The following is a 26634-nucleotide window of genomic DNA, read 5'->3' on the forward strand; positions in this document are numbered from 1 at the left end:
TCAGGGTGGTGGGATCGAGTCCTGTGTTGGGCTCCACGCTCAGCACAGAGTCTGCTTGTCTCTCTCCCTCTGCTCCTCACCCCCACACCCCACCCCAGCTCCTGCACTCACTCTCTCTAATAAATAAAATCTTAAAAAAAAAAAAAAGGCACTGTAGCCTTTCCCAAGTGGGGCCCAAGCAGCCCCCACTCCCAGTCTCCACTCTGCGCCTCCAACGCACCCTGCTCCTTCGTGTCCATGCCTGAGAGCACCCCACCCTCTGTAGTATGAGCACCAGGGCCAGAGCCCTGGGTTCAAATTCAGGACCTGCCATTTACTAGCCGACTGACCCTGCAAGTCACTTAACATCTCTGTGACTTTGTTTCTTCCTATATAAATGCCAGATAATAACACACCCACCTCAAATAAGCCCACACGGCTTATTTTATTCTGAGTGCAGTGTCTGGCACACGTAAGTGCTCCGTAAGGTGGCCATGGTCAGTGTTTAGCTGCCACTGTCATTCTCTCACTGGCAAAATGCCGCCCTAGTTTTCCAGAGCCCAGCTCAAACAGCGCACCCCCCGAGACACCCTCCCTGGCACTGGGGCTCAGTGCACCCTTCTATAGCGCCTCAGCATGCTGAACCCTCAGCAACAGGGTGCTGCACAGAGATGTACCATAAGCTTTCCTCCTGCAGCTCTCCGAGCTGCATCCCTGTTCGCCTGGGCTTTCCCACCAGGTGGCAAGCTCCCAGGGAAGGACCAGGTTGGACTTGACTCTGGGGCCCCGGGGTGAAATGCAAGTCCACCTGCAATACGGGGTATACATTCCTTAAATGCTTAATTCTTTGCCTGCTGGATGAACACAGGACTCATTTACCTCCAAAGGAAAAAAAAGAAAAGAACATTCTGGCCAGATGTTTTCTTCCATCTTAGCTGTCAGCCAATGTGGATGAATTACCATCAAACACAGGAAACAGGCACCTAGATTCCAATCTTTCAGCTTCTCCGACAAAATCCCTCAGTTGATTCAAAGTCACTAAAGCAAGATTCCCTTCATTATAAATTGTGGGTGGGGGGGGTTATAAATTAGAAGCTAAAGTCATTGCTTCCCCCAAGATAGTTCACAGCTTCCATTTTATAGATCACTAAAAAGCACTGGGCCCAGGCCCCCCGAGAGCTGCAGGACCACCTTGTCCTGTGCAGCCATCAGGGTTAATTGCAGGAAACCTAAACAGTGTTAAGTGTGCAAGCTGAGAGCATAAAGTTATTTTAAAAGAAGAAAGCATCGGTTATTACCAACCGGCCCTCGTTACCCACCTCCGATGGCTTTTTGGCGAGCAATTAACAAAGCCCCCACTTCCTCTGCACTCGCCACCTGAGGAGCTGGAGCTGTTAGGGGCTGGTGGTGAATGCACTGAAAGATTCTTGTCTCCACATTTCAAGACACAGGACCTCCTTGATTTACTGCCCTCGCAATTCCTTTACAGTCACAAAGTGGTGGAATCCAGCCAAAGCCCCGGCTGCCACCAGATCAAACGCAGACCAAATCACCAGCCCCGTCCTCCCAGCACCCTTCATCCCGAGTGGTCTCCCGAGCAAATGAAATCCGAGAAGGAAGGACTCCATGGGCTCGTTGGGTCCAGTGGATCTTCCGGGATTATTCCTGTTTCCAAGAACTAATTACAATAGCCCCCACCTGCCTGAAGAGAGAGCTGGCCAGAACCTTTCTCTCTCTGGTCACTGTCCCCGAGCTGTCCCTCCAGCCCACATTCACCTGCCTTGCTTCCCAGCATTACCCGTGGCCGTGTCTCCTCGTGGCAGGAACCATTACTTTGTTTTCTGTGGGTCAATCCTCGTCCACCTCCCCCCCGCCCCCCTTGGGTCCTCCACATGGTGCCTCACATACAGAATGTGCCCAATAAATACCCACTGATGTGGGGTCAGCTGTGGGGGCTGGACCAGGCATGAAATGTCTATGTTCTACAGTGAAGACTGTTCCTGTTGCTATGTCTGGACCAGATCATTACAGGCCTCCTCCAAAGGAGACACCAGGCCAGGTGAAGGGGCCAAGGGCACGTGTGGGAATCACTTCCCACTTTATGGAGAAGGTATGAATGTTCTGCTAGCAGGAACACACACTCAGCCCCGGCCTCCCTCCACCTCATGTCAGGCAGCTTCTGAAACCACAGAGGACACGTCAGGATCCTATTTGGGTTTTTTTGGTTTTTTTTTTTAAGATTTTATAGATTTATTCATGACAGACACAGGGAGAGAGAGGCAGAGACACAGGCAGAGGGAGAAGCAGGCTCCATGCAGGGAGCCCGAAGTGGGACTCGATCCCAAGACCCTGGGACCACGCCCTGAGCCAAAGGTAGACGCTCAACCACTGAGCCATGCAGGCATCCCATGTATCTTATTCTTGACACAAGTAGACTCTTAGAAAAGGTCTGACGAACATATATATACAGAAAAGTTCATTCTAAACGATGGGCTCTCAGGGCACCTGGGTGGCTCAGCGGGAGCATCTGCCTTCGGCCCAGGGTGTGATCTCAGGATCCTGGGATCGAGGTCTGCATCGGGCTCCCTGCATGCAACCTGCTTCTCCCTCTGCCTATGTCTCTGCCTCTCTGTCTCTCATGAATAAATTTAAAAAAAAATTTTTTTTAATTCTTTAAATGATGGGCTCTCTATAAGAAGTTAGTCACACTTTAGAATAAATCTCATTTACATTCCCATTCCAAATAGAAAGAGCCTACTGAAGAACATAAGCAGGGCAGAAGGACGTGCTGACCGAGAGGCCCCAAAAGGGGCCCATCACCCACCCCCAAGGGCCTCCCTTGTCCCTGCCCTACATGCAGATGGAACCACAGAGAAGGGACTTACCAAGAAGGGCGTTGTGACCATTATCATCCGGCAAGAACCTTCTGTCAACGGCACACACCAGGAGATGGTCCGGCAGGCTGGGGGACTTGGCCCCCACGAGGAGAAAGCCTGCAGGGACGTCGATGGGCTCACTGGAGATGGAGACAAGACGCAGGTCCTTCCCTGCCTGGCAAAACCCTAGGAGGAAGGGACAGGGCTCACGCGTGTGCCCAGGGGCTTCCCAGCACCAGGCTCCACGGGCAAAGGGAGGACTACGCTCCAGATCCTGCCAGGGACAGCCTAACCTCTGGATGCGCCTGACTTGACATTAGTTCCACGAACTAAAATTCCAAACACGATTATTCACCATATAATACACATTAATGTCCAAATGGAACTCAGCAGGAAAACCTGTAGACAAGCAATTGTCGATTAAAATGTACACAAGATAAACCCAGAGGAAATTGTGAGTAATCTATATTTTTTTTTTTTACACCTTGCGCTTTTCACATGTATGAGGAATAGGCAAGTATCTTGAATAGGAAGCAAGAGCCTGGCAATGCTGGCTGCCTCTGGGGATGGGACTGGTGACCAGGACACAAGGAGACAGGTCAGCAAGGAGCCTTGCACTCTGTGCCCTTTTGAACATTTTGTTTTTTAGAGCTCTTAAATATATTTCCCATTCAAAAAATTAGTGCCCTAAAACATCTGGAAGTAAAAAAGAGAGAAGCAGTTGAGATTTATCTGGATGGGCCCTCTCCAAAGTCTTCCAGGATGAGGGCACATTCAGCCCCATCTCCCAGGCTTGTTCCATCCTTAGTTACCGACAGAGACAATGAGTTAACGTGACCCTGATGGTCCCAAGGCTTTCCTGCGAAACTCTACAGTGGTGTCAACAGACTCCTCCCACATATACCTGCTTCACCATCTACAGCACCTTGTGTCCAGACTCTCTCACATGACCCGGGGGCCCCGAGGGGTGAGTGTGCCAGGCCCTGGACCAGGATAAGCTCTGCAAAGCTCTCACTGGATCACCTCTGGGGAAGTAACTCAGCCCCCAGTCTGGGGAGATGGAAATGGGCACTCAGAGAGGTCCCATGATTTGCTCAGAGCTGCTGAGAGGTGGGCCAGGATGGAGCCTGGTCCAACCTGCAGCTTGGGGATAGGGAAGTTATCATTGTCTTAGGGAAGTTAAGCAAAGTCCCTGAGGCTGAAGCCAAGCACCCAGCAGGCCTTCTACCTACAAGGCCAGGGCCCACCCCCTGATGAGCTGGAGGTAAATGGGCCGTGGACGGTCAGTGTGTTTACTGCACTGACCTGGAAATTCTTTGAAAACCACTGTCACGACCACTGGAGAGTTCACTGTTGCCTTCTTTCATTAGGTGACCTTTTAACATTTGGACACTGGAAGTCCTACCTCCCAAAGAGCCACGGCCTTGGTTTCCCTCTCCCTGTAACAGCAGCTTCAGTGGGGGCTACCTGCCTCCACTCCGCCTTTTGGCACAACGTCAAGTCCAGGCCCACACAGACGGCACATGGCATCTCTACACCCCACTGATCCCTGCGCCAAGGCCAGCCCAGCCACACCTCAGACCCCTACCTAAACAAACTGCTAGCAGCTCCCCAAATGGGCCATATCCTCACCTTCTGAGCCACCGCACATGCAGTTCCTCTATCTAGAATGTCCCAGTCTCCCCCAACCGTCTCACAGACTTCTCCTAACCCTCCAAAACCCAGATAAAGGGCCACCTCCTCCAGGAAGCCTTCCCTAAAGTATCTGCCTGTGTGAGGAACCTTTCCTGTGCTCCCCAGCACCCTTGGCTCGCCACTCCCCCATCCTGTTAGCACTTTCCACGTCATGTGCAAAGTGGCTGCTTACCTGAATAGCTCCATGAAACTGGGAGCTCTTGTACCTCTTATCTCTAGCGGGGGGGGGGGGGGGGGGGCATAATTAATGAATTAGCTGACTGACTAGTGACACCACTCAACTGGTGTGGCTACAGGACGGAGGAATGTACACCCCTCGGAGAGGCTGTCTGGCTCCTGAGAGGCAGAGCTGGGGGGTTTACTGCAAGTGTCCCCGAGGACAGAGCACGAGCTCTTCTCGCCACATGAAGGCGCCACCCCCGCACCCCGCCCCCCACCCCCGGCAGGCATCTCTGTGCCTCGGAACCTCAACGGTACAGCAGGAGTCATGTCACTGATTCTACAGGGTTCCTGAGAGAACAGCATGTGCCTTTTCCAACCGTAGAGAACAGAGCAGAGGAAGATTATTCTTACTAATCAGTCTGAGTGACGCACACGGTACAAACAGACCCGGATTGGGAAATCGATTCTAGCTTCTAAACAACCAGTGGAGAAAACTGAACTGTTGGATCCAAATGCATGTGTCCAGCTGAGGCTGTGCAAAGAGTGAGGAGGGACTGGGGGCCTGACAGCCCACGGTGCGGGGCGGGGGACCCAGGGGCACAGGGCCGCAGACTCCGGGCAGTGGGGGCTCTGCCTGGCCACCAGCCTCACCGTCCGTGGTACAGCAGCCTTCGGGCGGAGGGTGCATCTGGTAGGGATTCGGGGGACAGGTGGGCTCCAGCGCCCCTTCTCCCTCTTCTTCCTCATCCTCATTGTCTGCACGGCTACCACCTGGAAGTGATAAAGGAGAGGGGGGAGTCAGGCAGAAGGAAGCGGCCCACAAGTCTCAGCCACTGAGTAACTATCCAGCCCCTGTAGACACGCGCCAAGTCATCCACCCCCCCAACCCCCAGTGTCTGCTAAGAGGGGAAAAGACGAGATCAGAGGACTTTCCCAAGGTCATGGCCTCAAGCTCCATGCCTGGACGCGTGACTTCAAATTCAGGTTCGTGTCTCTTTCCACCCACCAGAGTGCGGGCGTCTGTACATGCACGAGGGCTCAATACGTATGTAATTGGTAGATAAGAACGGCGCATGAAGGACCCCAAAAATACTTCTGTGGGAGGTCCCGCAGATTAAGACATAGACCATTTTACAGAGAGGGACACTGAGGCCTGGAGAGACCCAACGATCGGCCCACAGCTCTTTAGTGAACAGCCCAGAAGCCCAGCAGGCAGGACCCCGGTGCCCCCGAGGCCCATGCAGACCCCCCGCCACTGCCTGTCCGCTTCGTTCAGAATACAAAACATCCTGTGAAGTGCCTCTACGTCGTACAAACTGTACGTTTTTCTTTATCCCCAAGGGAAGAATGGGTGTAAAGACATGACTAGAAACACAAACACACCCAAATCTGTCACATATGCGCAAAGCACCATTCCAGAACAGGGCCAGGCATGTTATGACTTTAAGAAACTTTTTTTTTAAAGGGCAGTCACATTGTAGGAGTCATGGCAAACAGGGAACTGGCCAGGAGAGCCAGGGACTGGCTCTGGAATTCCCACTGCTCCCTGCGCATGAGCTTCTTGTCCTTCCCCACAGACTCTCAGCGCCCAGAGAGTGGGGTCCCTGCCCTCACTCATCTCCATGATGCAAGCACCCCGCAAAATGCTCGTGCATTGGAAGTGCCCGGGAGACCCGTGCCCCGCTGATGTGAGCATACACCCCTGTGGCCTGTGTACCCAGCCCTGCTAGAGGAGGGGGTGCATATAAACGAATTTCCAAGGCGATAGAAGTATTGTCCTAACTTTGTTTTTTAAGATTTTTAAATTTATTTATTCATGAGAGACACGCAGATAGAGAGGCAGAGACACAGGCAGAGAGAGAAGCAGGCTCCTCAGAAGGACCCCGATGTGGGACTCGAGCCCAGGACCCCGGGATCGCGCCCTAAACCAAAGGCAGACGCTCAACCACTGAGCCACCCAGGCGTCCCTGTCCTAACTTCTTTTAACAAATGTTTTTGGGCAAGATGTTTCTTGACTTGTCCATGCTTAAAAGTCATTTAAGAAACAACATGCAAATTTCTTCTCAGAAGAGGGTCATTATTACAACCTTCCTTACATCAGCGGGGCTGGAAGACAGTTGTTTCTTCTTTCTTTGTTTCTCTGTCTCCTGTTTTAGTTCTGGTTTCTTTGTTGCTACTTCTCTGACCTCCCCTCACTGGGCTCTAGCACCCTCCATCCAGTGGGCTGAGTGGTTCTAGGTTAATGATGAAATCGTGTGTGGTGTTAAGAGAGGGCCTGGGAATCAGGGAGCTCAGGTTTCAGTCCTCGGGCCTGCCACTGACTGTGTGGCCACGGCCAAGTTACTCACCCTCTCTGTGCAGCAGATCCTGCATCTTCACGGTGTGGTGCTTTGAGCTGCTATAGTGAATGTGGGGGATCCGGCCCTCAGAGTTGCACAGAATATTCCTGATGGGATTTAATCAGGACAGGGTGCTGGGAATGTGCCTTCACTGTGGCCACCATGTTAAAGGTGCCCATGGGACAAGGCAGAAGAAACAACATTTCAAGTCAGCTCAGGCCCGTGACCTTGGGTAGAGCAGAGCCGGAAATGAAGAATTCCTGGTGTCTCTGTCTTTCTGAGCCTCCAGTACACAGAGGTGGCAGGAAGACCGTAAAAAGATTACCCAGGAAGAACACAAGGGGGGGTGGGGATAAACTCCGGAGCTTCCTTCAGATGCTTCCTTCCTGCCATTAAATGCAGGCGTGGAGTGGCTCTCACCAAGGGGATGGAGTCACACCCAGACCCCAGCACCAGCAATGCAGCAGGTCCCTAGCAGGTCCCGTGGGGGTGGGACCGTCCTGCAGCCACCTGCAGGGTGGGTGGTGCCGAATCTCTGCTGTACCATCCTCTCTAGTCTTTGAGCCAGGGCTCCAGGGGCTCAGAGGGAATGGCAAAGACCCCAACAATCTGAGTAAAAAGGGGCGAGAAAGTCAGAGCCACTGGATGCTCTGAGGGCACCCAGGAATGCCTGTCTGCTCATTATTCTGCTAAGCCAAAAGGGAGAGGAATTCAGACGCTCAGAAAGAATGAAAGAGACAGTCTTAAGCCTCAGGGAGTCCAAGAAAGAGCTCAAAATCCAGTTGATAAGAAAGCAGACCTCAAAGGTCAAAGGTCTACAGCAGACATCCCAGGGCCTTTGAAGGGATCAGTCGGGCAGAGCAGTGAGGGCGAGGAGACTTATGGTCAGGAGCAGACCAAACCAGCCTGCTGGCCAAGGTCTCCGGGGGGAGGAGGGCATTAACGGCGTCAGACAAAACCATCCGGACTGGGAACACAGGAACCCAGAGATGCTGGCCACTACTTCTCTCTGCGAAGCCTGAGGCTATTCCCTGTGATGTTTATGTTCAATTTTGTTTTCTTTCCACTAGAAAAAAAAAAAAAAAACAGATGGGGATGCCTGGGTGGCTCAGTGGTTGAGAGTCTGCCTTTGGCTCAGGTTGTAATCCTGGGGTCCTAGGATCGAGTCCCGCATCAGGATCCCTTCAGGGAGCCTGCTTCTTCCTCTGCCTGTGTCTGCCTCTCTGTGTGTCTCTCATGAATAAATAAAATCTTTAAAAAAAATTTAAAAACCATATGACACTTGAAGGCGATGGGGTTCCGAGAATTAACTGCCTCTTGTTTAATTCATTAATACTTATCTCAAGATGCTGGGGTGGTATGTTTTGTTTGGTCTTTCTCTTGAAAAAATAAACAACACATAAAGGCTTTTCCCCCTGGAAGGAGGTGGTAAGACCTCTAATCCAGGGAACAAAGTCATAAAAGCCCCTGCTGAATCACCCTCACGAACACAGAAAATGGTAACAGACCCAGGGGTGTTTGATAGGCCAGCACCCTGGCCATAAAAACCACCTTTAATGTCATTGTCTGAGGCAGGACGGCAATAAGAGACCCTGGCAGAGAGACAGACGCACAAAACAAGGTGAGGCCAGTGCAGGCCGTCTGCACCAAGTTTTATGACGCAGAAACAACCAGGTGCAGAGCTGTGTGTTGGGTTTATGGTGACATCCTGCACACTAAAAAGTGGGTCTTCCCCTTCCCACCAAACCCCTCTTTTGTCCTTCCTGCACCCCGGCAGGATTTTTCTATTCCGTGTGTGGACACACAGGGAAAGCTGGAGGGCCTGCTCCGGTTTTTGTACAACAGGAGAGCAGCTGGCAAGGTGCCTTCAGTCCTCAACCCGGGAGGCATGAGAAGGGTAAGCCTCAAAGTTGTCCCTGGAAAGTGCCACAGGCCCACTGCCCTATCGGCAGGGCCGGGAGCATCCCAGGAAGTCTGAATGTTCCAGAGGCCACCTCCCAGGTAGTCCCAGAGACCTCAGGCAGAAGGAAAAGCTGACTGGGAACCTTGCTCTTCTCTCCCCACAGGTGAGCACTCCCCACCTACTTAACCACCTGTCTGTCTGCCACCTTTCCATCGCAGAGCCACCGAAGCCAAGGGTGAACTCCAGGACTCCGGCAACTCCTTTGATGCTGCAACCTGCAAGCAAACCCACCTCCCATCTTCCCAAATTGTGGGATTTCATCACTTTAGCAGGTGGAGGTGGAAAGCACTCTGTAGATTTTAAGGGGGACTAAGTCGTCATTGTCACCGTCATTAATGTATCATTAGCAACAAAGCCTTCCAATACTGAAAGTAGCTAAGGATGACTGTTTAATGCACACATTCTACGTAAGTGTGTCAGCTAACCAGAAACACAGCCCGTCTCCTCCAGTGTTGACAGCAGTGCCTCCCCTGCTGGAAGATGAGCTGCTTTCCATACCAGAGAATTCTTGGTTTTCCTCGTTTGTGCTTTTGAGCACAGTCCAGTTTCTCCCAGTCCCTCATTCAGCAGTTTGAGGTCCTTACTGGTGCTGTTTGCAAAGTTAATGGTTAAGGACATTTCAAGGATGGACACAAGGAACGCCTCCCTGCTAGAATAAGGAACTATCAGATACCACACCGGCAACTCTGTGCCTCATTTTCCCTTATGCGCAATCCTCCTCGCCAGCCATCCCCACACCTGCCAACACACACACACACACACGCACACTGACACGGAGCCACAGACATCGTGACCACCCCACTACAGGACCTGGCATGCTTTCTTAATTAACTTTTGTTTTAAACAACGGTCTTTTTGCCTTCGATATCTAAGTGCAGTCTGCAGGGAACTTCCAGTGGGAGGCATAAACTGACCAAAAGAACTTAGGTTAACAGTAACTGCCTCATCCTAGGGATTGCTGTGGGGTTACTTCTGACATGAAAGCACATATCGAAGAGACAAACTGAAGATTGAACACACAACTAATTTATTTTCTGGATAATTAAGTAAATCCTAAAGTTGTCCCCATGCCCGAATATAACTTATTCCTTTATTCCTGGCACACGTTCCACTCATCAGGGTCTGTTCCTGGGTTTTCAAAGTTTCTAGAGGGCTCTTGTACCTGCGATCCCACAGAGAAACCACCTAGACTAATCTGCAAAGATATGGCCATGCATCCCGGGACAGAGAGAAAAATATATATATATCACCGAGGGCTAGAGTGTGTTAAAATTTCTCACTCATCCAGGGAGCACATCAAACCTAACGAGAGCAAAAGGAACAACCAATTCAACTACCGTCCGCCGCAGCCCTCTTCCTTCCTCCGGGGAGCCGAAGGGTAATTTTACTCCTTGTCACTTTGTGGCCCAAACATAGTCCTAGGCAAGTAAAGACGTAGGTGCAACCTTTCCCATACTACTCTCCCCACGTTCTCCACACAGAGGGGAGCAGAAAGAGTTCCCAGTGCTGGTGCAACCCGAGCTGCACACAACGCAGGAAAATAACACACGCGCGTCTCGTACCTTCTAGGGCGGAGAGCTGCTGCTCGGCTTCCAGGTACAGCTGGGAGAAGACGGGCCGGGGCACCAGGCTGTTGGACCGCAGGGACGCCTCGATGGAGTTGTGCAGGACCTCTTCGAACCGCGTCGTCTTCAGCTGTCCGGCGTAAGAGTTCCCCATCTTCAGCAAGGACGACGGAGGCTGCTGTTTAAAATGGCATTTCGGCGTCGGGCCAAGGCAGAAGTGGAGGGGCTGCGAGGAGGGCAGGGCCGCGTCCCCGCTCGCTCGGCACAGGGAGAGGGCGGCTCTCGGCCACGGCTCCTGCCGGGCAATTACAGGAAGTTATATAAGTAACAGCTTCTCTAAGTTAGCGCTCGGATCGCAGAGTCTGGCACCTCTTAGCACATCTCGCTGGAAGCCGGCTCCTCGCCAGCCCCGGCTGCCCAGACCCCCGGCTTTTCCCGGAGATGTGACCCTGCCCCCAAGGGAGCTCGGACGAATGATGGTTCATTTATTCTCCTTGACTTACAGGAGAACAGCCCCGCGCCGCTGACAGCGCCACGCTCCGGGACAACCGGTCTCCGGACGGTCGGATTCCGAGACCTCCCCACAACCTCCCTCGGAAGGTAGGCCAGCAGATTTTCCCATCACTGCCTTTTCTGCTAAAAGGCCAACTGTGAACATCCTTCCCTTAACGTGTTGTAGTACTTCATCATCGTTTCCATTATACAAGGAATGTAGAATTACATCTGGAAAACGTGGAAAGCTGGAAACTACAGAAGAGGGGGGAAAAACAAAAGGGAAATCACGGATATTCCCATCCCCCAAGATAACCGATGTGATTTTTTTTTTTTTGTCGCAGCTGAAGATACAGTTCATGTATCATACCATTCACCCCGTGAAAATGTGTGACTCAGTGGTTTTTTAGCATATTCAGGGGCGTGCAACCATCACACGATCAATTTTAGAATATTTTCATCACCCCCCAAAAAAACCTCATACCCTTTAGCTATCAATCACTCCTTAAGCCCCCAATCCCCCAGACCCTGCCAACCACAATTTACTTTGTTTTTATAGATTTGCTCCCTCTGGAAATTTCATATTAATGGAATCCTATGATCTATGGTCTCTGGTGACTGGCTTCTCCCAGATAAGCATAATGTTTTCAAGGTCCTTCTGTGTTGTCATGAGTGTCAACACTCCATTCCCACCTAATTAAGTCCGTATTCTTTTCAGACTTTTCTTCACCGCTTGGGGATAAGAGGGAGATGGGAGATGGTATCCACATAGTTAATAACCATGCTATAAATGAAAGTTTCGATTCTGCATTTTCCACTGGACATAAACATTCCTCTCATTCCTCTTATAAATGCTTTTAAAGTAATTATCATGGCAGCGCCATATCCCGTTGTGCAAAGGTGCAGATACTCAGACATTTCTCTTGGATCATATGCGGTAAACCTCTATGTTTAGTGCTTCCCAAGAACCGGTAATTATTTTAAGATTTTATTTATTTATTCGTGAGAGACACACAGAGAGAGAGAGAGAGAGAGAGAGAGAGAGAGAGAGGCAGAGACACAGGAGGAGGGAGAAGCAGGCTCCATGCAGGGAGCCCCATGTGGGACTCGATCCCGGGTCTCCAGGATCATGCCCTGGGCTGGAGGCGGCGCTAAACTGCTGAGCCATCCAAGCTGCCCAAGAACCAGCAATTAAATTGATATTCCTTCCTAATGCTTTCCATTTATTTTCTGTTTCATTAAAATTAGCTTTCTGTTTCTATTTTTCCTTGGGCTTATTTAATCTATTGTACTTTTTCCAAACCTCTGAAAATGATTACTTTAACATCATCCTTATTTTCCACCTCCTTTAATAATGAAGCTACTGCGGGCTGCATGTTTTCCTCTGGATACCTCTTTCGCTATGGCACATAGGTTTGGTATAACATGCTCTCCTTTTCATTTCTTCTGAGACAGCTTATAATCTCCCTTTTGATACCCTCCTTAACCTGGTAATTATCCAGGAATGCATTTTTAATTTCTAAATAGTCAAGATTAGGGAACAGGAGGTTAGCCTTCTTTTTCTTTTTTTTTTTTTAGACTCAACACCCAGCATAGAGCCCAACCCGGGGCTCAAAGTCATGACCCTGAGATCAAGTCCTGAGCTGAGATCAAGAGTCAGATGCTTAACCACCTCGGCTCACCCGGATGCCACTAGTCTTATTTATTTCTAATTTCTACTGGACTATAACCATGGCTGTGGCCTTTAGAAACTCAACTTTTAAAATGTTAAAGGTGGGCAGTCCCGGTGGCGCAGCAGTTTAGCGCCGCCTGCAGCTCAGGGTGTGATCCTGGAGACCCGGGATTGAGCCCCACGTCGGGCTCCCTGCATGGAGCCTCCTTCTCCCCCTCTGCCTGTGTCTCTGCCTCTCTCTCTCTGTGTCTCTATGAATATATAAAATAAAAAATCTTTTAAAAGAATAAAAAAAAATAAAATGTTAAGGGTTTCTTTTTGACAGCTATCTGATGGATTATTTTTTTTATTTAAAAAGATTCTATTTATTTATTCATGAGGGAGACAGAGAGAGAGGCAGAGACAGGCAGAGGGAGAAGCAGGCTCCATGGAGGGAGCCCGATGTGGGACTCGATCCCGAGACTCCAGGATTACACCCTGGGCTGAAAACAGATGCTCAACTGCTGAGCCACCCAGGCATCCCTACCTGATGGATTTTTACCAATAGCCTACTGATATGAGAAAAAAGACGTATAAACCCTCTGTAAGGGAGGAAAGGCACAGATCACTCAATTCTTCGATATCCTTATATATTTCTTCTCTACTGTATGGTTGATTCTCCAAGTAGCATTTGACTTTAAGAATCGCACCAGATGCCAGTACCAACGTGACCGCAGAGCAGGAGCTCCTGCTTCATCACAGTGATGCCCAGGGTCACACAAGCTGTTAGACTGGCTTCACACATCACTCTGACTTAAGACCTGTGGAAGAAAGTCTCCCTTATTTGGGTGGCAGAGCCATTTGGAGATGGGGCTGCTGGCACCCTGAGGGAGCTCTGGTTTCCCTCCTGAAGGTAAAATGGGCCAAGCAGTCTGATTTTCTGCCTCTATTGTAAGGAAGATCCAGCCTTTCCTTTTCCAACTACAAGTAAATGAAAACCATTAAACACTTCCTGCTTGAAGCAATAATCCCTGACCACAGGGCCCCTTGGCCAGCCCCAGCTTCCAGTCTGGGGAAATGAGCCTCAGGAATAACCTGACACAGAGAAGGTGCTAGAGAAAGAGGTCAGCTCCCAGAGCCCCCAAACAGCCTGTGTCAGAAGGGGCTCTGGGATCCTCATGTCTGCTTTTTTCCTTGACCTGATACAAAGAAGCCTTGACCCCTTGATACCTGAATGAGGGGTCACTGGCCACATCTGGAGACATCTGCATTACTTTTGATTCAAGGTGGTCTGTTTAAAGTTGAGGCCAATTAGTAACATCACGAATGTCTATTTCAGGGCACCTGGGTGATTCAGTGGTTGAACATCTGCCTTCGGCTCAGGTCACGATCCTCGGGTTCTGGGATCGAGTCCTGCATCGGGCTCCCTGCAAGAAGTCTGCTTCTCCCTGTGTGCCTTTGTCTCTGCCTCTCTCTGTGTGTCTGTCATGACTAAATAAATAAAATATTTATGTTTAAAAATGTCTATTTCTATAGATCTCTATCTGAAGGCCTAAGGCCCACAGAAAGGAGCTTTAAGTCCATCCCATTTCACACAACGTCTCTATAGAATCATGCTCAATGATCAAAAGAAAATGATGGAGGCATCCATACTCTACCTTCCCAAAGTCCTGTTCTGCTCACCTGACGGCTGATTAGCACCCTGAGCCCAGAGGGTTCCACCAGTTATAGCAGACAATGCCCAATGTGGACGGAGCAATAAAGAGGAAGAAAGAAATTGAACATTCATTGTCCAGCCACTGTGTGCAAGGCCCTGGGCATGCATGTGTGGTGGTCAGGTGAGCGATATTATAAAGCCCATTCTAAAGGTGACAGATTCAAGACTTGGAGATGATATAACCTGCAGGAGCTCTGGTTCAAAGAAAAGAAATAGAATTGGGCTGTGGCAGAGGGGGAGAAGCAGCCAGGAGGAAAAGAGGGAGGGGGGACATGGGGGGGAAGAGGGGGAGGGAGACAAGAGTATGAAAGGAACAAAAGCACAGAAAAGTTTTCACACTCAAAACAAAGCAAAATTTTACAACCCTAGGTAAACATGAAAGTTTTCATGTCTATAAGCAAATACAGAGAAAATGCACCCCACTCCCTATCCAATGATGCATTTGAAATCATGAGGAAACACCAGTAAATAAGGATGGAAAAGGAGCACTGAGAATCATATGAAAATTTGAGGGCCCAGGGAACCACAAGTGAATGGGATGGGAACTTCCTACCTGAAGAGCTCTGGCTTACTGACCAAACCACCTGCCAGGTGAGAGGCTTGAGGAGAGGAGGAGAGGGGAGGGGAGGGGAGGGCAGAGCGGGGATGGGCCAGAGGGCGCTGCTGGAGCTCTTTGGCGCCTTAAAATCCCACCCCCCCTCAGCTAGGGAACCCGAGAGCCTAGCTCAGGGTCAAACAGGAGAGCTTAATTATCTTCCCCAAGGCCTCCAGGGCGGAAGACATCTGCGAGGGCCAGGGCTGCTGTCTCCCTGCCCCCGCTCCCCTGGGGCTGCTGCCTCTGGGGCAGGTCTCTGCTAGCCTCCTGCTGCAGGGATTTCTTCCACACCCTGACACATCATCCTTCGCTGCCTGCATTCCAAAGCCTGGTCCACTTCCTCCCGCTGCTGGTGCATGATGTTCTTCAACCCCAGAACCTGCACCACAACCTTCACTATGATGCACAAGCATTTGGCGGCTGTCAATGGGAGAGAGCATGTGTGACCCTGAGCATAGTGCCTGACTTACCCAGCCTCTGTATTCTCATCTGTAAAGCGGGCACCCTGACAGGCTGACTCACCACTTGGAGAGTAAAAGAGGCTGAGCAGCTGGAAAGTGCCTAGCATAGCACCTGGCAGTCAAGGCATGATCATTAATTTCCGGCCAAATCTGAATATTCAGCTGAGAAGAATTTCAGATCATAAGTGACAAGTGACAGTAAGTGCTACAATGTAGGAGGCGCTGGAGGGGACCAGGGAAAACTTAGGCCGAGGGGCTGGTACCCTGAGGGGGGCCACAAAGGGAGAGGAGGGTATTTTGGTAGGATAGATTTTGGAAGACCATTTAAGAAAGGGCCAGGAGAGTGCAAAAGAATGAAAACCCCATAAGGACAGCCAGACATGCCCTAGAAAAAGGAGACATTTGTCTTTACAGGGAGTAAATGGCTTATGAGATGGCACTGTGCTAGAGCAAAATCAAAGGAGGGTGAAAATCAGATATTGTTTTAGCAGGAAACGGTGGCTGAAGCTTCAGAGCTAGGGATTTATGGGGATCAGTGGTGTTTTAGGCAGGTCAGTCAGACAGAGGTATTTGGGATAAAACCGGAGGGCCTGATAGATGCGGTTTCAATGGGCTCCTTATTTATCTCCTGGTTTTTAAGACCGAAACACAAAAAGTGGCTTGAAAACTCTGTACCTAGGAATGCAGCGGGACAGGCAGGGAGCCCATTCCACCAAATCAACCTCAAATATAGCTCTATGGCAGTTCAAATCCCAGAACTACGGGGAAAGCCAGCAACGCTGCTGGCTCCTCTGACCCCAGAAGCACCTACACTGAACTTGACCAGGCACTGAATTTGACTGGGCAAAGCAAACGGATCTGATCCCAGGTGAGTTGGGAGTCACCAAGATGGGCTATCTCAGCACCCTCTCGATGGCTGAGACACCCAGCCCAAGCCACGCACCTCCCGTGGCACCTGCAAATCGAGCTGTGGCATGTAGAACATTCCACTGGAAAGAGCAGCAAGCTCTAGGTTGGGTTGAAGTTCAGTGAGAATACATGTGGGGCAGGCATGTCAAGGAGGATCAAGGATGGTCACAAGTGGAGACAAAGAAGAAGAGAGAGGAGACTCCAGGGAGAGGAGACAGAGGGAATATGCACATTAGCTCTCTTCCTGCCCAAACCACACTAGGAGGGCAGTGAGGAACACACGGGTATATACACACACGCACCCAGTGAGGAGACAAAGTAACAGCAGGCTAGACATGCCCGCACAATTTGGAAGATGCAAAGCAGAAGAAGTGGTGACAGATTTTGAAAGAGTAAGAACTAAGGCATCCTGAGGGAGCAAACCAATTCAAACCACAACTGAAGCCAGAAAAAGCTTAGGAATTGCAGACAACACAGTGAAAAAGTGGGGCTGAAGACCTACGGTGGGAGGGCAGGGAAACCCAACCCTCTCCCACTCTTCTCCCTCCTCCCCCTCCCACAGCAGCCTCTTCCCTGTCTCCACTGAAGCCTGGAGGTTTACTCAAGAAAAAAATCACAGAGAATCTGGACTTGGATACAGCTGATACCAGGGTATGGGAGAAAAACAGAAGAACCAGTTTGTTCACATAATGATTGATGAAATGCCCTCCCCTCTCGTTCCTTTTCCCTATCTGGCTCCCCAAAAATGCTGACACTTAGGCTTAGGGATGTGCAGACACTGAAAACGGAGGATGCTCCCAATGCCACAGACCCACATACAATCACATCCCATGAGGGAGCCCCTGCCCACTACATCATATGTACCTTTGTATGGCAACTTTCCCAAAATCCTCTGGGCCTGATCCTTAACAACAAGCAGACATCCAAAGACCAGCATCACAAAGGCTTTTGAGAAACTCCTTTTAACATAAAAAGTAGAGACCAAAAGATACAGATAAAAGAGAGCAAACAAAAACTACAAGAAAGATGACACACACCCACCGCAATTCATATCCTCAGAGGAATACTGTATCCACAAAATGGGAACAGAACACTATAAAGATCAACAAGGAATGTGTCAGGGCAGAGGGTGTATGAGAACTCTCAGTCTCTTCCTCTCAATTTTGCTGCAAACCCAAAGCTGCTCTAAAAAACAAATACAATCTTTTCTTTTAAGATTTTATTTATTTGAGAGAGAGAGCAGTGCGGAGGGGCAGAGAGAGAAGCAGGCTCCCCACTGAGCATGGAGCCGGATGCTGGACTTGATCCCAGGACCCCAAGATCATGAGCTAAGCTGAAGGCAGATGCTTAACCAACTAAGCCACCCAGGTGCCCCCAAAATACAGTCTTTAAAAAAGGAAATGTAAACAGGCAGAAAACAAAAATTATAATAAACTCTTTAAATGATAATCAAAACTTAAACTTTATTGGAAGGGTTAAAAAACAGAGTTGAAAATAAAGACACAAAGGAAATAAAAAGTAAGAAAATTAGAAGATCAATCATGGTCCAATAGCAGTTCCAGGAAAAGAGAATGAGGAAAATGGAGGTGATAATATTCCCAAAGGCATAACCCGAAAAACTTTCCAGGGCCAAAGGACTTAAGTTTCTGGATTTAAAAAACCCAAGGGCCCGGCATAAGAAATGAAAAAGGAGCATCGCCATGAAATTTTAGAACACCAAGGATAAAGAGAGGATCCCAAAGAAAGATTCAGAAAGAAAAAAACTTGGCTCATTCTCAAGTTGAAAATAATCAGAATGACTTTGGGTTTCTCAATAGGGATTCAGGGAAACAACAAAACAATGCTCTCAAAAATTTTGAGGGAAAATGATGTGCTACCTAGACTTCTATACCCAACTAAAATAACAATCCAAAGTACGAGTAGAATAAAATCATTTTCAGAAATTCAAGATCTCAAAAAAAACAAAAAAGAAAAGAAAAGAAGTAAAGAAACATATCTCCCAACTATTCTTTCTCCCCAAACTACTGGGGAAAAGAAAATTTTGACAAATTGGAAAACATTAGACCCAGGACAGGGAATCCAGCACAAGGAGAGGAAGGGGTCTCAAAGGGGATAAGGACAACAGCTCAGTGACACCTGGGTGGCTCAGCAATTGCACATCTGCCTTCAGCTCAGGGCATAATCCTGGAGACCCGGGATCGAGTCCCACGTGGGGGCTCCCTGGGTGGAGCCTGCTTCTCTCTCTGCCTGTGTCTCTGCCTCTCTCTCTCTCTCTCTCTCTCCCCCCTCATGAATAAATAAATAAAATCTTAAAAAAAAAAAAAAAAAAGGACAACAGCTCAGGAAAGGATGTCTCCAAGAAGAAAATAATGTAACAGATCAGATTATCCCATGTGCTTAAACTATGTTGAAAGGAGTCTTGTAAGTTCTATCAGAATATTGGGATGGATTATTGATATGTCCATAAAAATTCAAGTAAACCAAAAATACAGACAATTAGTAGCTGCAGAAAAATAAGATGTACAGGAATTGGAAATGTAAGTTAATTATAGCTGTAAGTCTATGCGGAGTATGGATTCAAGCAAAGTTTGTAACAGAACTATCTCAGAAGGATAGGGAAAAGGAAGTGGAGCATGCACGTGTGTGTTTGGGTAGGTGCACATGAGCATATGTTTTGGGGGCAGGGAAAGGAGGCATGAGAAAGCTAAATTCTTATATTCCACAGTATAAGTGAAAAGATGGTCTAGAGATTAACAATTGCAGCACACATTATTTGTATATTAAGAAACAGAATTAAAAAAATCTAAAAAGGTAAAAGGCAGTTGCCTCTAGGTAGCAGGACCTGGAGGAGAAACATGTATTTTTCACTTTAAAAGTTATAAGATGACTTTTTAGACTGTGTTCGCATTCACGCTTATGAAAAACTGAAGGCTATGTTTAAAAACATAAATACAGGAATAAAAATGAATGACAGACTCATGCAGAACCTCAGCAGAATAGCAACTAAAGGTCCTGGTGGATGACAGACCAAGACCAAAGGCAGGCCAGCCTGCCAAGCATTTCCTCAAGATTATCTAATTTAATCCTGGACATAATCCTATGTGGCAATTATTTCTATCCCTGGGATCAAGCCCCGCATCAGGCTCCCTGCTCCTCAGAGTGTCTGCTTCTCCCTGCCCCTCTGCCCCTCTGCTTGTGCTCTCTGTCAAATAAATAAATAAAATCTTAAAAAAAAAAAAAACCCATGAAACTTCTGTTTATATCTATTTCACCTAATCATTCTAATTTTTTTTCAGTATCTGTTTTAGAGTGTAAAATATTTCAAAAAATAATTTAAAAAATATAAAATAAAATAATAAATAAATAAATAGCAAAAGAATGTAAATAATAGACACACTATCCTGTGGTCCATGTACACAATTTATAAATTGATAAACAAAGACACATGGAGAGAGATGCAAGTTTGAACGGATGAGCCACAGAAAGAAGTACCTGTGCTGACAGCTCGGTGACAAAAGGACTGTCTTCATTTTGCAGAGGAAGACACGGCCTCTGGGCTTTAAAGCATTTGTTGCCTTCGTGTCTTTATTATTTCCTTTACCAATGTAAACGACAAGAACATATAAAAGTCAGCGATCGTTTATGAGGGCGGCTTTGCGCAGCTCCTGTTCTCGGCTGACGTCCACGTTACATGTTCTTCATCACGGCTCTAAACTGCACGGGAGCATGGTTCTCATTCTACTCAAGGAAACTGAGGCAGAGTGACATGGAGTGACCTGTCCAAGGTCACACATTTTGGACAATCTTAGAATGTCCAACAATGGCCCGGGGCAGGAGAGGCTTTGCTTTCAAAGAAGGCGATGGCTCCAGAAAAGGGAGTGATTTTTAAAGTCGCTAGGTTTTTTGTTTTTGTTTTTGTTTTTGTTTTTCAAGATATTCACTCATCCAGCCACGCTAAAACTTTTGTTTAGGGAGGGAAAAAAATCGCCTTAGGCTCTCCCTTAAAGGTGCTTTACCAAAAGGGGGGGGGGCTGCCAAGATAAGAAAGTAAAGCCCCCATAAGTGAAAAGCCCCATTTAAAAAGACACATTTCAAGTCAGACAACGGAAACCAAGAGCATTCTAAGAATGCTGCGGAAGGGAGGGGGGCCCAGGCAGGCCGACCACCGGTCCCAGAGGCAAACAAACAAGCAGCGCCAGGGGCTGGGGGCCGGCCGGGGGCCGGGTCTGGACAGTGTCTGCCTCTCCGCCAGCCCGACTGGCCACTCCCACAGATTAAAGCAAGAAACTCACGCTCAGGCCCATTCAATACTCGGCTCAGCCTCTCCTTGAAAAGTGACTTTGTCTTCTTTCTCTCCTTCTGAATAAAGATCAAAAGTATTGCCTAAACAGGATGAGACGAGCCCTGGGTGTTATACTCTATGTCGGCAAATTGAATTTAAATTAAAAAAAAAAATTTTTTTTAAAGTGTTGCCTAAGAAGTCCATTTATCTTAAAAGACTTGCAGACACTTAATGGGGAATCCCAACACTTAAGCATCTGGCTGACGTCTGGGCCCTCACTAATTCTCCTGTTCCTTTCTGAGCACTTTTCACTTTGTGTTATCAGTCAAGGAAGGGCGGGGAGAAAGGGGGGGGCACCTCTGCCTAAACCCAGAGCCCCCATCTGTCCCCGGGTACAGAGTTGGCCCAAGGGGCTAGCATGCCCTTCCTAAAATCACATCCAGTTCTGTGTACCCCTGAGGGCTGCACACACGTCATTCTGCACATAAACATAAACCCAACACCTCCCCTGCTGCACACTCGTCCAAGCTGGCTCTGCTCCCCAAATGCCCAGGACACACATTGTTGGCTCAGGCCCTCGACGGAGACACTGGCCCAGGATGTGCTGAGAACAAGCTCTTTTAGTCCTCAGCCACCGTGTCCAATTCAATGGAAACCAGCTCAGAGAAGGCTCCACAGCTCCCTTCAAGCCTCTTGGGCAAGTTTGACGTTACCAACCTCAAACAATTTTTCAAAGTTGGGCTTTGCAAAGCATTCATAATCAGCCCGCTAGCTGGTTTAACAACAACAAAAAAAAAGCATGTACTTTGGAATAAGACCACCAGGGGCTTAATTCATAGCTAGGCTATTTTCAAGCTGTGTGGCCTTGGGCAAGTTCCTCAACCTCTCTGAACCACCCTTCCCTCATTTATCACAGGAGAAGGACTACCTCCCGGGGCCAAATAAACTAACAGTTTGGAGGGTGGTTGGCACACAGATGTTAATAAATTCTAGTTTCCTCCCTAAAATTGGAATTCACTGCTCCTCATTCTAATTTCTAGATGTGAACCAGAAACTCTGACTTAACGTGATTCACTGTACTCCAGCAGAAATCATTAAACTTCTGGCACTGACTGAAATGTGCCAACCCAAGCAGATACAGGTCTCTCACCCCCGTTCCTCTCAAAACCTGAAGCTCCTTGACAGCAGGCACTATTGTGATGACCCCTTCATTTCCCCGGACACTGCAGGCCTCCAGAAAATACCTCCTAAAAAAGAGGGAGCCAGGGGGCAGGGGAAGCAAGTAGGACCAGGGAGGGTGGCGAGTAGGACCCACTGGAGGTTACAGCGAGGACAGTAGGGAAATGAAGCCCGGTCCTGTCCCAGAGCTGCTGGATTTAAAACCCCAGCCGTGGCAAGGAAACGTACGGGAGGTTTTAATCTAGGCTCCCGGGATGTCATTGTGCTACAGTTGGGGGGTGGGGAGGGGTTTCGCTCCTGCCCCCCCTGCCCCAGGGTATTACCTGAACTGACCTCACTGTATTCTATTCCAAGCAGCGTCAGAAGGAAGCCCTCCCTGGAGATCATCTAAGTACAAGATGTGCACTTTTGTTCTTTCCTCTTGAGCACACTGCTGCTCCACCGGCCCCGTCTGTGCCAGCTTCCACTCTAGCCAAATGCATCCCTCCATCTTCTGTCCCCCCACCCCCAGTACTTTGCCGCCACCCCCACTGGGATCCGGGTCTTCCCCCCACCCCCCACCCCCGGTGCCCCAAGGACCACAAAGTGTGTGTCTCCCACCTCCTCAGGGTAAGAGCTGCTGGAGATAGCAACCGAGTTCACACGTCTCTCTGCTCCTCACGGTGTCCAGAGCAGTTTCTTACAGGGAGCAGATCTGGCAAGGAAATGGTTGTTGATCTGCTAATCTAATCCCAGGCTGCTGGAGACCCTCTGACCTCCACCCAGGCCACGCCAGGCTCGAAGGGAAGACGTAGCTGAAGGCCTCCTGGGTCTCAGCGCCAACTTCAGACAGCTGGGTCTGTCCTAAGCTACAAATGACAACTTCTGGCCCTGTTCGATGCCTCCTCTGAGAAAAAGTGAACTTTCCTCTTCCAGGCCCACGGTTTAGCCTTAAAATTAAAGGCTTCGAGAGTCTGATCTGGATATAGAGCAGAAATATTTCTGCCCACTTGGAGCGAAGGGCGAAGGTGAACCAGACAGGGTCCCTGACCTAAAGAAACTCACAGCCATGTAGGAAGAGCAGGGTGGTGGTTGCCCCAGCAAGGAGGTGGCTCAAAGGGGACAGAGGATAGACATTTCTATCTCAGGTCAGTCGCAGAGGGCTTCCTCCTAAAGCTGTATCAGGCAGGATGAGCATCGGTTTGCTGCAAAGAAGAAAGGGCATTCTGGGCAGGAGGTGGACAATGCACCCAGGCTTGACCCGGGGTGGGGGACACTGTGGGACTGGGGAAGGCAGATCCTTTCAGATGCTGGCACAGAAGGTATATGTGGGGGAGCAGAGAGAGGAGGGTGGCAAGGAACCAGTTCAGACTAAGCCTTGCCGACGTGTTTTAAGAATCAGTCCCAGGAAAGGACTCTCCACCGTCCTGATGAAGCTGCATTTCAGAGATTAGCTAGGCTTCCTAGGGAAGGTCTTCAGGGCAATGTTGCATATACTGCAACTCAAAGACTGGCCCCCTCCGGGGAAGATGAAGGATGGGGGAGGCCGGCTGGCTTCAATGCAGAAAACAGGAGCTGGGTGAGCCAAGCGCTCAGGATCCTCCAGCCATGCTCTTGCAGGCGGCCCACTCCCTGGTCTGATACCCACTTATCTGTGAACTCTCTCATCCTCGACTAGTGGGGTGACCATGGCAGAGAAGAATGAGGCCACGCTCTGGAGTTCAAGTCCTCGAGAGAGAAAACCCTTCCCCAGCTTGCCAGCCAGGCCCCTCTCTCCTTCCCTTTTGCCAGTGGCCTCCACTCGAATCAACACCCACAACACACCTGTAGAACTCGGCCACTCTGGCCTCTGGCCTCGGGCTCCCTGTCCTTGCAGGTGACAGCCTTCCTCTTGAATCCTGCTGCCCTTTCAGGGCCTCAGGGGAAGGGATGAGACATGCCACAGCGACACAGCCCCCACAGCCCCCACCTCAGCGTCGCACCAGAACACCCCCAAATTCCAGCTCCAACGTGAGCTGCCAGGAACCCCTGTTTCTTCCTCCTCCAGCCTCCTTAGGGCAAAATTTAGGAATCCTTTGGTCACCACACAACTACGAGGATGTTTCCGGGTGAGCCCAAAGTTTAAAAATAAAAAAGAAAGAAAGAAACACCAAACACGAAGTGCAGCCCTCTCCAGCCTGCGTTTTCAACCTCATTCCCTAACTTCCACAGGCGCGCTGGGGCCCTCCCACGTGAAGAATGGGGGTGCAGGAACAGTCTGCCCGAATATATGATATGGCCATAAACGCATTCAGGCCGCAGAATGGTCTCCTATAAACTCTTTGACAGTCCTCCGGGCAGGAAACAGCATTCTAATGTAGATTCCTTCGATTTTCCCTGGAGGAACTCATAAACTCCACAGGTGCGGTTTCAGGAAGAAAAGCGGGGGCGAGGGGCCGACTTCTGTGCAATCCCCCCCCGCTCCCCAACTGAGGCTGTCCTGCCCGCAGCTGCCACACCAGCACGACGCCACGCAGACATCTGCTCACGTGTCAGAGCACTTCGTGGGTCCCCAAGCTCTCTCCCCTGGGACGCCAACGCAGTAGGGGCGTCCCCTCCCGCTGCACTGAGAGCCGGGATGGGGGAGAGGCACCTTCCGAATGAAAATGAAGATTTTCAGGAAAGAAACCACTAAACAAAACTTTTCTCCAGAAACAACCAGGCAGGATCCAAAAAGGCTGTTGGCCTCTTTAGCATATCATTCACAATTCTACTCACTGCCGCTTCCGCGTCCACCTTGTTAGGGAACTAATTGCTCACACCCCCTTTAGATGCCCTTGCAAACAATAAAACTAAAGGAGGCTAACTCCCCCGGTGGACTTAACCCGGTGGATGGTTCGTTCCCCTGCACTTTACTGAAAGCTAATGCTTTGCCCTTCGTCTCCTTAACCCAGACCAGGGCTGTCTGTATAATGAGCAAAAAGTCAACACAGACCTATGCAACCCCAAAAGCGGGGGCTCCACTCCCAAAGTCAAATGCACCGTACCTGACAAAAAGCTGGTCGTTTCAGGCAGCACATCAACAGCCCAGCCAGCTCGAAAGTGGAAGCGCCTGCAGGGGCTCCTGCCTCCCCAGGTCGGGCAGGGCCTTTGATCCCCTGGGGAACCCTTCACGCCCCCGAGAGCCCCGAGAGCGGGGCGAGTGCTCGGTCAGCCTGACACCCTGGCTCCCCGGCCCCTGCCCAGAGAAGCAGAGGCAGTCAAGCCAGCCAAGGGAAAGGTTCCAAAGCCCGTATCTGCTCCCAGGCTACAACAACAACTAGAGGGGGGAAAAAAAACAACTTCAGCTGCAGACCTTCCAAGTGGAGCTCCATGTGCCCCGGGGCTCCCGCTGGGTCAGGTGGCAAATGCCACGGCTCTCTATCTTCTCAGCACCGCGGCGTTTTGCTGGGTCACAGCGCTCTCCACGCAGGTACAGACCAATCTGTCAGGCTAACCGCCAGCGGTCAAGCCGAGTCTTTCTAAACAACATGAAAGTTTTGTACTTGGAGTGGAACCGCGTACTCTTGCGCAGAGAACAAAGGGTCAGGACAAGAGCACGGGCTCTGCCACGGGAAGTGTGCCGCAGGTGCGGGAGCCTGGGCCCCTGGCCATCATCCCCGCAAACACCAGGGGCACCCCCCACCCCCCACCCCCAGGCTCACAGAGGCGCATCCTTAAACTTCTTTTAGTTAAATCATTTCCACTACGCAAATCAAAGAAAACACCCGCCCTTGGCTGGAGCTTCCTACACATTCCTGTTGTAATTGACCCTGAAACCTCGGAATCCCAATCAAATCCTAACTGAAAAAGGAAAGGAAAGAAGGAAGGAGAGCCCGCTTCACTTGGGCTAAACGCCTTTAACGTTCATTTCTATCGTCCTGTCAGGATCATCTAGTGGCCGGCAAAGAGGACTTGGATATGACCAGGGGTCTTTATGCCATCTACCTTTTGTGACAAAGGCCAAAGGCTTTAGTATTCGTGTCAGTGCTCCCCAGTCGGCAAAAAGAGTTCTCGGCTCTTTCTAGGCCCAGTTTCCAAAAGTACCAGGAGCTCCAGGGTGGAAGGGAGAACTCCCCGTCCCAGAGCTGGTCCTTCCCCAGCTGAGCTGCGGCTCCCTAAAAGGGGCTGGGGGAGACCCCACTCATCCTGGACCTTCCAGCAAAAGCAGGGGCAGCACCCCCTAGAGGTTCTGCTTAGGTGAGGCTCTGGGGTCCAAGCAAACCCCTGGCATATGCCTTTGTCCATCCATCCATCGGGGGAGGCAGTCGGTCTGGGGAGGACCTGCAGGGCCGGTGACACTGTCTGGAATGGTGGAAACTGGACGTTTCAGGAATGTCCTACAGAAAGGGATGCTTGATGCCCTCTCCAATATCCACATGCACAGAAGCTACATGTATGAAGTTTTTTTTTTTTAAGATTTTATTTATTTATTCATGAGAGACACAGAGAGAGAGAGGCAGAGACACAGGCAGGGGGAGAAGTAGGTTCCATGCAGGGAGCCTGACGTGGGACTCGATCCCGGGTCTCCAGGATCACACCCTGGGCTGCAGGCGGCGCTAAACTGCTGCGCCACCAGGGCTGCCCTGTATGAAGTTTTTAAATGATGCACATGTACTTAGGATATAACATGCAGCAAAAAAAAGATTTTTAAATTGTTATAGAACTATAGAGAGAAAAATATATATGTACAGATACGTTTTATGTAACATGTTATATGATACATATTTATGTTTATATATTAGTAATACTGTGTTAATATTATACTATTA

General features: G+C 49.6%; 1 protein-coding gene across 10 annotated transcripts in view; it reads right to left on the reverse strand.

The window, feature by feature from the left end:
- The window catches only part of GREB1 (growth regulating estrogen receptor binding 1), an 88565-nt gene extending 63046 nt beyond the window's left edge, over positions 1 to 25519 (reverse strand). For 3 of the 10 annotated variants that reach the window (XM_072767709.1, XM_072767707.1, XM_072767704.1), the window contains exons 1-3: positions 10577 to 10976; positions 5364 to 5483; positions 2865 to 3041 (exon numbers count right to left, since the gene is read on the reverse strand). In XM_072767709.1, coding sequence (XP_072623810.1) covers positions 2865 to 3041; positions 5364 to 5483; positions 10577 to 10733 — 454 coding nt within the window. In that variant the 5' untranslated portion in view covers positions 10734 to 10976. Of the gene's footprint in view, positions 1 to 2864; positions 3042 to 5363; positions 5484 to 10576; positions 11164 to 24870; positions 25041 to 25178 lie in introns of those variants that run through there. The other 7 variants (XR_012003233.1, XM_072767703.1, XM_072767706.1 and 4 more) reach the window with 7 other exon arrangements.
- Between the last annotated feature and the right edge of the window lie 1115 nt (positions 25520 to 26634).

The sequence above is a fragment of the Vulpes vulpes genome, chromosome 8 (assembly GCF_048418805.1).
Source record: "Vulpes vulpes isolate BD-2025 chromosome 8, VulVul3, whole genome shotgun sequence".
NCBI lineage: Eukaryota > Metazoa > Chordata > Mammalia > Carnivora > Canidae > Vulpes > Vulpes vulpes.